The sequence below is a fragment of the Bos indicus genome, chromosome X (assembly GCF_029378745.1).
Source record: "Bos indicus isolate NIAB-ARS_2022 breed Sahiwal x Tharparkar chromosome X, NIAB-ARS_B.indTharparkar_mat_pri_1.0, whole genome shotgun sequence".
Taxonomy (NCBI): Eukaryota; Metazoa; Chordata; class Mammalia; order Artiodactyla; family Bovidae; genus Bos; species Bos indicus.
The window spans coordinates 91,733,137-91,746,426 of NC_091789.1; the positions used below are offsets into that span (position 1 = coordinate 91,733,137).

The 13,290-nt window shown below is 40.0% G+C and overlaps 1 protein-coding gene across 8 annotated transcripts in view; it reads right to left on the reverse strand.

Moving 5' to 3' along the window:
* ZNF41 (zinc finger protein 41) overlaps nt 1–13,290 on the reverse strand; it is a 46,921-nt gene that overhangs the window by 13,682 nt on the left and 19,949 nt on the right. For all 8 annotated transcript variants that reach the window (XM_070784220.1, XM_019955576.2, XM_070784216.1 and 5 more), the window contains 2 exons: nt 3,739–3,859; nt 3,378–3,473 (listed from right to left, as the gene is read on the reverse strand). In XM_070784220.1, the coding sequence (XP_070640321.1) occupies nt 3,378–3,473; nt 3,739–3,859 (217 nt within the window). The remainder of the gene's footprint in view (nt 1–3,377; nt 3,474–3,738; nt 3,860–13,290) is intronic.

A 13,290-nucleotide genomic window follows, 5' to 3' on the forward strand; every position in this document is an offset into this window, starting at 1 on the left:
AGGAATCAAGCTATGGAAAACACAACAGTAGGAGTAAGTTTTGAAAGCATCATGCTAAGTAAAAGCAGCCAGGCTCAAAAAGCTTCATACTGTATGATTCCATTTATATGACATTCTGAAAAAGGCAAAACTACAGAGACAGAAAAGAGATTAGTATTTTCCAGGTCTGTAAGCAGTGGGAAGGAGTGACACAATAAAGGACCTGAGGTAATTTTTGTTCTATATCTTGATTATCATGGTGGTTACATGACTGTATGCATTTGTCAAAACTCATAGAATTATTATTATTATTATTTTATTTTGTCCACACTCTGAGGCTTGTGGAATTTTTATTCCCTGACTAGGAATCAGGCCTTCAGCAGTGAAAGCACTGGGTCCTAGCCACTGAACTGTCAGGGAATTCCCCAAAACTCATAGAATTATTAACAAAAATAAACCTCATAGAATCATAAGACATGTTAAAAGTGGAGTTGCACAAACGTTATACAAAACATTCAGACACACGTTTGAATTGGAAATACATGGCCATGTTTTTTGTCTTTTTGAATGAACACTTATATGTGAATAATACTAGGGTTTTTTTTTTCATAAAGCTAATGTCAAAATAAATAAAAACATTTTAGGCAGTGAAATCTGTCATTAGTATTTGAAGTGAACTAATAAAAAGAATGGAATCAGCAACTATAATCAGTAATAGAAAAATTATAATCCAGGCATGAGAAAATATGGAGCTGGTTTTGGATGGAACTGAAAGGGTAACAGGCAGGAAGGCTAGGGGTCTCCAAACAGGAAATAGGCTGCAAGTGTCAGACATTTTTTATCTCTGTCTTAAGCTGCAAGAGGAAACAAACTACAAGTGTCAAGTTTTTTTCCCCTTTCTATACAAATTTAAATCTGCCTGCAGTGCAGGAGACCCGGGTTCGATCCCTAAGTTGGGAAGATCCCCTGGAGAAGGAAATGGCAACCCACTCCAGTATCCTTGCCTGGAAAATCTCATGGACAGAGGAGCCTGGTGGGCTGCAGTCCATGGGGTCGCAAAGAGTCAGGCACAACTGAGTGACTAACACACATGCAAATTTAAAAGGGGGTTTCTTTTAAAATTCTGTGCTGCCATGACAACACCTGGTTCCACCTGAACTTAACTTTTCTCAAACGAACTTATGGAAATATTTTTCTTAAGCTATGTTAATGAATGTATTTACCCTAGACTCTGTCTTTCTTCAAGTCAGTTCCGCCTAAGACTCAGAACCAACTTGACAAACCAATATGCTTTATTCATGCAAATGTTCTCTTAAGCTATGTTAATGAGACTATGTCTTTGCTTGGAAACCTGCCTTTCTTCAAGATTCATGTCAATTGTTTTATGGCCCAGGACAACTCACCTTGTGCCAATATTATCTCAAAATGCATGTTGTGGGTGAGGGGCCTGGTGCCAGTCTCTGAGTTTGGAGACATTTCCTTTCTCGAATTAGCAGCCTGCTCAGTTCAGTTCAGTCTCTCGGTCGTGTTCCGACTCTTTGCTAGTAGCTATATAACTTCTGGCTAAAGACTAGAAGCTGTCTCTATCTCTTTTATACTTTAATAAAACTTTATCACACAAAAGCTCTGAGCGATCAAGCCTCATCACTGGCCCTGGATCAAATTCCTCTCCTCCGGAGGCCAAGAATCTTGGCATCTTTAACGGCTCAACCTTTCAGAACTAAGAAGCAACAACCTTTCAGAACTAAGAAGATGGGAATTAAGAAGATGGATTGAGAACTAAAAATGATATTTGCAAAAATGAAAAAGCAATAGGAACTGCAGAGTGATTAATTTAAAATGACTGAAAGATTTAAGAAACATTGACAGAATATGACAAAAGTTGGAAGGTGAGAAGGGCTTCTGATATATGAGGTAATGATCTCAATTTCTGATATACTGAATAGTAAGAGAAACATCTCAAGGGAACTTTCTGAGTAGCTAAATATAGTGCTAAAAAGTACTAGGGAAAAAAAGACTTGAGATGTCAAAAGCAGAGTCATCAGAATTTCAGGATGGATGAATCTTTGCATATATATAAGACTGGTGAACAGTACACAGTCTATAGGGAAATCTCATTTATGAGGATAATGAGGAAATGCCTGGAAAAGCAGGAAAATAAAAAAACTGGATGCAAATCAGTATGAACCAGAGTAAATTTAATCAAAACAAGGGGAAGATGAGCAAGGTCACTCAAAGGAGCGAAACTCAAGAGACCACAACAGGTCAGTGATGAAATGCTCAAACTAAATACTGGAGAAATGAGAAATAAAAAATGAGATTCCACTTTATACCCATTGTTGGCCAAAAAATGAGAAACATTCAGGATGAGAATATACAATGATCTCAGGCAAACCCTCTTTTCTATACATCCCTGAGAAAATCTCACACTCTATAAAGGAACATTTGTGTAGAAATGTATTGTAGAATTGTTTGTCTTAGATGGGCGTTAATGAAAACCTAGGTTCCACCACTGGATGAATGGTTCAATAAGATGTGGTACTGGCACACTGTGGAATACTATGCAGCATAGTATTCTACTATAAAAGACCCAGATGCTGGAAAAGATTGAAGGCAAAAGGAAAAAGGGGTGGCAGAGGATGAGATGGTTAGATAGCATCACCAACTCAATGGACATGAATCTGAGCAAACTCCAGGAGATAGTAAAGGACAGGAGAGCCTGGCATGCTGCAGTCTATGGGGTCGCAAAGAGTTAGACACGACTTAGTGGCTGAGCAACAACCACAAGTAAACTCATACTTTAGGCTTTAAGAGAATACCACACAAATTCAAAGATCAAATACCTTAGATCTGTTACCAGTGGGAGGAGGCATAAGGGATGGATATGAGGAATTAGAATAAAAGGGAAGAAAAATTAAAATACCTAAATGTACAAGGAAAGAACCTAAGATAAGAGGGTGGGAGTGGAGTAGGAAGAATAAAAGTTTCCAGGTAAAATAGTTTCCCAGGTAGCACTAGTGATAAAGAATCCACCTGCAGTGCAGGAGACATAAGAGACACAGGTTCAATCCCTGGGTCGGGAAGATCCCCCAGAGAAGGAAATGGCAACCCACTTCAATAAGATACGGTGCTATATATGTGCTGGTACAGAGGGTACAGAGGTTAGAGACAGCTCTTTTATCAAAAAGCAAAGAAGACAGTGGATATTGGCGAGGGTCATACTTGGGTCATACTTGGCCCTCGGGTATTAAAGGGGCTTCTGTCAACTCTTCCAAGTGACTGCAAAAGTTTAGAGCCTTCAAGACAGGTTATCTTCAGAGCCTTTCCAAGGTATCAGCCTCTCCTAGAAAATCAGATCTACTCCACATCCCCCATTTTCTCAGGTTACACTCACTCACCTGAGCAGCTGTGATGTGGAGTTTCTTTGTCCAATGTCCATGACCCCTCTCCTTGCTCCAGTCTGAAGATGACCTCTGGTTTGGGAACTTGGTAACCTGTGAACAGGACATGATACAGGATTGGGTCCCATTAACTGGGTTTCTAGGCCTTTCAACCACATTTCTATTTGTTAATTCAGGAAAGTAATCCCATTCCCTGGGAATAGAGTAATAATCACAGAAGTGTAAAAGGACTGAAGAATCTCAGACAAATCAAAGATGACACCGTTCCACACTTTAGATGCCCCAGAGTTTTCAGCAGCAGAGAATGGAGGCAGCCTCTCTGAGGCCCCCAGGAAGTGCACAGGGCAGCTGTGCTTACCCACTGCGCACAGGTGGCTGTAGGTCTCCAGTGTCACATCCCAGTACAGGCGCTGCTGAACAGGGTCCAAGTGCTGCCACTCCTCCTGGCTGAAGTCCACGGTGACATCCTCGAATGACACCTGTAAAAATACAATCCCATTCAAGATGACATGGTGAGAACTGGGCGATGGAGGGAAGAGGACTAGGAAGTTAGTTGTTTTTAATGATTTTTACCATAATGTATCATGTAGGCTTTTCACTCAGCAGTTTTGCATTTTATTTTGTGAGAGAAAAACACACTAAAGTATCTTGACATTTGCTATGTATTACATTCATTCATTTACTCATTTAGTCCCTGTTTTTTCAAAAATAAGGATTAAAATAGGCTCCCTTTAAGTCTTCAAGTTAATGTAGGGACTATATATATAATACATTTACTGGTTGATTATGTGCCAGCCAATGGCAATATAGAATTGACTAAAATAAAAAACAACTTGAAAAAAAAAAACTTGGACAACCAACATAAGAAGATACAAAGGGGTCTAAAAGGCATTTCAAAGAAATGTATTGAGGGGAAAAGCAAAACAATAAAACCTTTAATAGGTAACAGGAAAAAAACATAGTATAGATGAATATCTTTATGATCTTGGATTGTGAAAATAATTCTCAAACAGGATGCAAAAAACACTAACCATAAAGAAAAGATTGATATCTGTCTACAATAAAGTTTAAAATTTCTAGTTTTAAAAAAGAGCATAAGAGAAAAAAAAGAAAATCCAACAAATAGAAGATATTTCCAGTAAATATTGCTGACAAAGGGCTCCTATCTAGAGAAATGTAAAGAACTCTTAGAAACCAATTTAAAAAAAAAAAAGAGGCCACCTAGTAGAAAAGTGGGCAAAAGATTCAAACAAGCATTTTATGAACGAGGAAATGCAAGGCATTAATAAACACAAAAAGAGTTCAATCTCCTTAGTAACCAGAGAATGGACATTCAGGTAATGAGTTACCATTACACAACTTCTACAATGTCTTAAATGAAGAAGACTGGCAATATCAAGGATGTGGAGAAAAAGTACCCTTATACACAGTTGTTGAGAAGGTTAACTGGTACAGCCACTGTGGAAAACAGTTCCTGAAAGAACTAAAAACAGAACTACCAAATGATTCAGCAGTTCCACTCCTGGGTATATATCCAAAGAAAATGAACACACTAATTTGTTCATAGCAGCACTATTTACAATATCCAAGGCATAGAGGCAACCCAAGTGTCCATCTGCAGAGGAATGGATAAAGAAGATGTAGTATATATATACACAATGGAATACTACTCAGCCATAAAAAAGAGTGGAATTCTGCCATTTGCAACAACATGGATGGACTTGGAGGGTATTAGGCTAAGTGAAGTAAGTCAGACAGAGAAAGCCAAATGCTGTATGATATCACTTATATGTGGAATCTAAAAAATAAAACAAACTGGTGAATATAACAAAAACAGAAACAGACTCACAAACATAGAGAACAAACTAGTGGTTACTGGTGGGGAGAGAGAAGTGAGGAGGGGCAAAGTAATGGGCGGGGATTAAGAGGTACAAACTACTATGTATAAAATAAATAAGCAACAAGGATATATTTCACAGCACAGGGAATATAGTAAATATCTTATAATAACTATAAATTGAGTATAATCTTTAGAAACTGTGAATCACTATGTTGTACACCTGAAACACATTTATTACAAATCAACTACACCTCAATAAAAGTTTTTTAAAGACTGGCAATATGAAGTGTTGAAGAAAACATGGTGCAATGAGAACTCTCATATGTCTGATGGAGGCGTATGTTGGTATGACCACACTGGAAAGCATTTTGGCTTCACCTGGTAATGTTGAAGCATGCATACACAAGGACACAGTGATTCCATCCATGGAAATATGCTCAACTGGAATATTTGCTCATGTGCAACAAGAGGCATGTCCAAGAGTATTTACAGCAGCATTATTCAAAATGTATATAATATTTCATGATAAAAAGTTTTAAGTTAACAGTAACATAATAGTATCTACTTTCTTTGTGGGAAAATATCAAGGATATTTTCTTAGTTGCTTTTATCTGCATAATCACTAAGCATATACCACATGCCCACCAACTAATCAAGACTGGTTTTTTGGTTAGGGAGATCTGTAGGATTGGGGGAGAGAACCATGTGAATGTATTACTTATTTAAAAATTAAGTTAAAAACTACCAATGGGTCCAAAATGGAATAGACAGAATTCTCCCTATTTCTGGTACTAAGTGCAGCTATGATCTCTCGACATTACATATTAAACAAAGAAGACTGTTAGTTGGAGAGACCTTGGTTAAGGGCCTTGGAACCTGAGGAGTGACACAGTGGTGATTTCCCTGAGTTTTCTTCTTGTTCCATGTATCTTGGACTCGGTGATGGAGAATTTGGCAATCCAGAATGCCAAATGGTGCAGATAAAAATAGCCCCAAGAAAGTCTGCTCTCTCTAGCCAAAGTACCAGGAAAGGGGCAATGTAACAAGGGAGAAAAAATTAGATAATTACTGCCCAATCCCCATTCCCATCAGTAAAGGCTAAACAGGGAGTCCTGGTTTTCATCCCTGCCTGGGAATAATGAGGCCCCTCTCTGACAAGTGTAAATTTAGGCCACTGTAAATTTGGGGGGCGGTCCTGAACTTCTATCCCCAACCCAGTAATGAGGTGCCTTTTTTGTCTCCCCACCAGGATGGTGAAAGAGATAGTCTGGTGCGGAGCATGAAATTCCACATCCACCCAGCAGCAGCAAGATGCTTGTCCCCTCTGGGGTGTCAAAAGAGGCCAAGTAGGGACCTGAACTTCCATCTCCACCTGGCAGTAAAAAGGAGATTCTCCTTTTTTTTTGGTAGAACAGTATTGGAGGGAGCTTGCTAAAAAACAGGATTTAAATAGTATCCAGAATCTCAGAGTTCCCAAAATATCCAGGACATAACTGAAAATCAGGCATCATGTGAAGAAGCAGGAAAATCTCAACAGGAATGAGAAAAGACTGAGATGACACAGATGTTAGAGTTATCCACAATTGTAAAGTAGCCACCATAAAAACGCTTCAATGTATTTAAATGCAAAAATAGTCTCATAATAAAAAAGGATATAAAGAAGAACAGAATGAAAATTTTAGAACTGAAAAATATAACTAAAATTTTAATACTCAGTGGATGAGCTCAACAGCAGAATAGAGAGGACAGAGGAAAGAATTAGAGAACTAGATAAAGCAATAGAAACGATCCAATCTGAAGAACAAAAAGAAAATTGATGGGAAAAAATGAGCAGAGCCTCAGGGAAATCTGAGACTATAATAAAAGATCTGGCATTCATGTCATCAGAGTCCCAGGGGAGAGGAGAAAGTATGGGGCTGAAAAGTATTTGAAAAAATTATAGCTGAAAATTTCTCAAATTTTGTAAAAGATATAAACAGAGTTTCAAGATGCTGAGCAAACCCCAAAAGGATAAGCCAAAGAAATTATACCAAGACACATTATAGTCTCACTTCAGAAAACTTAAAGACATAGAAAGAATCTTGAAGTCAGCAAGCGAGAAATGATACCTTACCTATAGGGGAAAAATACATTGACAGCATCTGAAACCATGGTAGAGAGAGGCGGCACAACATTTTTCAAGTGCTGAAAGAAAAGAACTGTCCACTCTGAGTTTCATACCTGGCAAAATTATCCTTAAGAAATGAAATATCATGGCAAATAAATACATGAAAAGATGCTTAGCATCATTAATTATCAAGGAAATGCAAGTCAAAACTACAATGAGATACTACCTCATACTCACTAGGATGGCTAGATCCAAAAACTCAGATAATAACAAGTGCTGGTGAAGATGTGGAGAAATTGAAAACTTCACACACTGGGAATGTAAACTAGTGTGGCTGCTTTAGAGAACAGTCTGGCAGTTCCTCAAATGATTAAACAGAAATTCTGCTCCTAGGTGTATGTATACTTGAGATAAATGAAAATATATGTCCACATAAAAATGTTTACAGGCAGTATTACTTATAACAGCCAAAGGGTGGAAACAATCCAAATGTACATTGGCTGATAAAGGAATAAACAAAATGCGGTACACTTGAACAATGGAATACTATTCAGGAATGAAAAGGAATGAATACTGATACATGTTACATGTCCATGCTACACTTCTTCCCTATTTGCCTACTTACATATATACCTAATGAGCTATCATATGGACTGGTGACTTTCTACTTTATTCAGTGGGTTGTAACCTATTATTATCATGATTTATTTTGCTATTGTCCCAGACTTGGCCAGAGGGAGTTTCTTGAAAACATTATGCTGAGTGAAAGATGTCAGACACAAAGATCGCATGTTATATGATTCAATTAATGTGAAATGTCCAGAATAGTGAAGTCTATAGAGACAGAAAGCATATTAGTGATTGCTTAGTGTTGGAGGAGGCAGGGAGGTGAGGTGGAGGAGAGTGGTGGCTAAAGGGTATGAGGTTTCTATCTGAGGTGATGAAAATGTTCTAAAATTGATTTTAGTGATGGTTGCACATATCCATAAACATGCAAAAAACACTGAATTGGACACTTTAAATGAGTAAATTGTATGGTAGGTGAATTATATCTCAATAAAGCTGTTACTAAGAAAGAAGACACAAAGGGGGAAATCAAGATATTCTCAGATGAAGGAAAACTAAGAAAATCTGTTGGCAGCAGATGTACCCTTAAAGGAAGCTTTTTAAATAGGAAGGAGATGATAAAAGAAGTCCTGCAACATCAGGAAAGAAGAAGAATGGAAAAAGAAAAAATATGAATAAATACAATAGACTTTCCTTTTCCTGTTGGGTTTTCTAAATTACATTTGAAGGTCAAAGCAAAAAGTATAACATTTTTATGATGTGCATCTCCATGTATAGAGGAAATATTTAAGATATTAGTAACAGGTGAGGGTAAAGGGACTTAAAGGGGAACTAAGTTTTCTACACTTCACTCTAACTGATAAAATGTCAACACCAGTAGAGACCTATACAGTGATGGAATAATTCTGTATCCAGATTATTACACAGGAATCTACACATGTGTAAAATGTCAGAGAATAACAAGCACACTGCAGAAATGTCAGTTTCTCGCTTGTGATAATTGTACTCTAGTGATACAGGATGTAACCACTGGGGGAAACTGGGTAAAGGGTTACATGAGACCTCTCTGTACCATCTTCACAACTTCCTGTAAACTTATAATTATTTCCAAATAGAAAGTTTTAACAAACTACTAAATTACCCTCAGAAAGACTGGAGTAGGAGCACAGCAAAAAAGATCAAGATGTTATTAAAAAGGAGCCTTCACAGGGGTTCCCTGGTGGTCTAATGGTTAGGATTCCAGGCTTTCACTGCTGTGGCCCGGGTTCAGTCCCGGGTCAGACTGAGATCCTGCAAGTTGTGCAGCACAGCCAAAAACAAAAACAAACAAACAAAAAAGCAAAAGGAGCGTTCACTTCTTTCCTGTTTATCTGCCTACCTGTGTACCTACCTACCTATTATAGGGACTGGTCACTTTCTACTTTATTCAGTAGATAATAATCTATTACTATTATGATTTCTTTTGCTACTCAAATTGTCCCAGATTTGACCAGAGGGAGATCCTTAAAAGTGGCTCCTTTGTCATTCTGACATGTTCCCATCTTTTGAGTGCTTCATTACTTCCCAGCATAATGAGTTCTTCTATAATCATTTTGTACTTTTCTCTGTTCTAACCCTGGAGTAAGTCATTTCTCCAAGAAGTTCTAGTTCCTATTAGTGACAAATGGTAAATCAAGGTGTACTCATTGTGCCTCGCATATAATCATCCTTTCAGCACTCAGAGCAAGGAATGTTCTTCCTTATATGAGACTGCCAACTAATCAATATAGAAGAAATGATGGAATCAGAAAAACACCATTAGGAAAACAACACAGTTATTAATTGCTACAGGCAAGAATCGTTGCTTGATGCTATAATCAATGGACAAAAGCATGAGAAGCAGGATATTCACATAGTCCCAAAGTATTTTCCCACAAAATACTGGGTTGGCCAAAAAGTTCATTCAGGGTTTTCCACAAAATGTTACAGAAAAACTCAAACGAACTTTTTGGCCAACCCAATAGTTATTCATTACAAAGAGAAAGATAGTAACTTTATATAGTACCTGACCGGCAACATCTTAGCCAGGTGATCAAAGTTAACATTATCAATAAAGGACAAATTAATATTGAATGCTTGCTGATATGACACACTGAGAACACAGCATCATTTCTGTGATATTCCTGACAAAAATGAATACCCTGAATCTAATTATGAGGAAGCAAGAAACAAACCCAAATTGAGGGACATTCTTCCAAATGATGAGTGTCATGAAAGTCAAGGAAGGGCTAGAACTCTTTCAGAAAGGCTAAAGGGACATGAGAACTAACACAATACATGTGCCTGGACTGGATCCTAAATCGGGCAGAAATGCCAAAAAGGACGTATTGTGACAATTGGGGAAACTATTTACAAATGGTATGTTAGTAGAGAATTGATGCTTTCAAACTGTGGTACTGGAGAAGATTCTTGAGATCCCTTGGACTACAAGGAGAGAAATCAATCCTAAAGGAAATCAACCCTGAATATTCATTAGAAGGACTGATGCCTAAGCTGAAGCTCCAATATTTTGGACACCTGATGTGAAGAGCCGACTCATTGGAAAAGACTCTGATGCTGGGAAAGACTGAAGGCAAAAGTAGAAGGGGGTTACAGAGGATGAGATGGTTAGATAGCATCACTGACTCAACGGACATGAATCTGAGCAAACTACTGAAGATAGTGGACAGAGGAGCCTTTGTGTTCATGGGGTCGCAAAGAGTCAGACACAACTTAGTGATTGAACAACATCATACACATAAATACATTAATTGAGAAGAGAAAGCAAATGTGGCAAAATGTTAACAGGTAGTGATTTGGGGTGAAAGGCAAAAGAATCAAGAGTTTCAAAATGATCAATGCTTTAAAACTCAGGAGAAAACATAGGTGAACATTCGTTTAAGGCAAGGAGTTCCTAAACAGGACAGAAAATGCACTAAGTATCAAGACAAGATCTAGTGATTCAGCTATGAGGAAATGAGGAGCCTTTATTCATTGAAAGACCCTTTGTTCTTTGGGGGCCCTTATTAGTAAGTGTGCAGGGACACAGAGCAGGCACAGAACTCACAGTACCTGCTCCACCACCAGCAGCTCCAGAGGCAGATCCACAAGCACTGGACCATGCCCAGCACTTCTCCACCCACCAGTTCTCCTGAGCACAGCCTCAAAGGTTGCCAAGAGGAGGAACTCCACCGCAGCCTCTAGCCACACACCTGACCTGCTCTCCCTCACTGCCCAAGGGCACTTACCCAGGGGAAGTCCCAGGGTCAGGCTGGAGGGAAGCTCTCATTCTGCCTGCCCACCCTCCTGATCCTTGTTCTCTTGCCTGTGACCTGAGCCAGGACAGACTGGGAGGTGTGTAGGTGACACAGGGGAGGAGCCTCAGATGTGGGGGAGGGGTGGCTACTTGCCAACTAGTGTGGAAAATTTTAAATATTCTACCATTTGGCATTGTTAAACATTTTTTTAAAAAACTTTTTCATTGAATGATAGTTAATTTACAATGTTGTGTTAGTTTCAGGTATACAGCAAACATATATATATATTCATATATATGTATGTATTATATATACATATATGTATTCTTTTTCAAACATTGTGAAACATTTTAACAACTCTGACAGCCCAAGCTGGCAGACAAAAAGACCATCTTCACCTGTCTCTCCCTCCCTTGGATTCACACAGGGAAAGTGTACAAAGATCTTGCCAGGCACAGATGCCCCACTTCCATCCCTTTTCCCACCAAAATAAGACACTTTTTTGGACTCTACCCTGGTTGGGAGGGGTTATGTGAGGTGATGGACAGGGGGTTTTGGAGCTAGCAATTAGGATACAAAGTTGCTAATACAGACCCATCCAGATTCTAGCCTCACCAGCCACATATGAAAAGGTATGGTTTTCTGGCCCATTTCCACCATGGAGGATGGCCTGTGTCTCTGCCACCATCAGAACCCCTACAGGGACTTCCTCATCCTATGTGAGGATCCCTGCTAAGCCCCTGATGGCTCGCCAGTGAACCACACAGCAGTGTCTCCCTTCAGGGTCATCTGTGTCCCAGAACTCTCTGCACTCTCAGCCCTGGGGCACGCTATGCTGCCAGGATCTGTCACTCACTGCCCATTTTGTCCCTGGCCATCTGCTCTGTCCCACCCTGCAGTCAGCCTGCTGGGGCTCAGTCCTCCAGCTTCAGGGCTGCTCTCACTCCTGCCCCAGCACACTTCTCTGTCACCTCCTGTGAGATGATCCTGCCCTTCTAAACCCTATCCCAGCCTAGCAGACGTGTTCTCAGGCCACTTACTAGGCTGCCTGAAAGTGTGCAATGTAGTTCACTCTGCCCTTACTCAGAGCTAGATACCCAACCTCTCTGCATGTTCCTACTTAGCTGGGGGTGCCCTGGTCTTTCCTGCTCCCTCTGGCTGTTTCCCTTCTCATCAGATTGTTCTCTGTGTACTCCCCACTCCGTCTTTCCCTGCTTACCCTGCCCACTCCTGTCCCCTGACTTCTCCTACTCCTTCTACTGGTTCTTGTTTCCTCTGCATGGTCCCCATTCTGACTCTTCCTTGGTCCCTGTTTACTGTTCCCTCTAAACGTTTCTTGTTATTTCTGAGTGTCCTCTGGTCTCTTTCCTGATGCCTCTGTTTATTGCTTCCTCTGATGGTCCCTTGTTTCATTGTTCCATGCCTCCTATTTCTTCTTCCCTCCGACTGATCCCTGGTGCCCCTGACTGTCCTGTGTTCCCTTTGGCAGCTGTCCCTCTAGCTGATCCTTAGTCTGTGGCACCATTATGGTTGTGCCCAGTCCATCTGACTACTCCCTAGTCCTGATGAGGCTTTCTCATTTCTTCTAGTTGATACAGACTGACTGCCCTTTGAGTTTTCTGACTTCTCTCTAGACTCAATTCTTTCCTGTCCCTTAGGCTGTCCTGGAATGCATTTCTAATATGCTCTCATCTGATGCTCCTGTGTCTGGTCCATGGACCACACTATGTGGAGCACTGGTCTACCTGGCTCCTAGTCTAGGCTCTTGATCATCAGTGTATACTACTTCTGTGTGCTCTGTGACACTGTACTTTCATCTTCTCCATCACTTGCATTATGTCTGACCTTCGGTTCCTTTGACTGTTTCTTAGGCAAGGTGAACAACTGTCCCAGTATGCCCAGGACTTTCCCTGTTTTAGCACTGAAGCCCCACATCCCAGGAAGCCACTGTTGCCCTATCCCTCTGGAACTCTGGATGTCTTCTGGCTCCGGCAACTCTCTATTAACCCCAGTGCCCACTACATGGGGCCTCTGGCTTTGGGAATGGATACTATGCCTTCCAGCTCTTCTCTAGTTCCTCTAGTTGTTCGCTAGTAAGTTGGGCTACTATCCAATACCAGA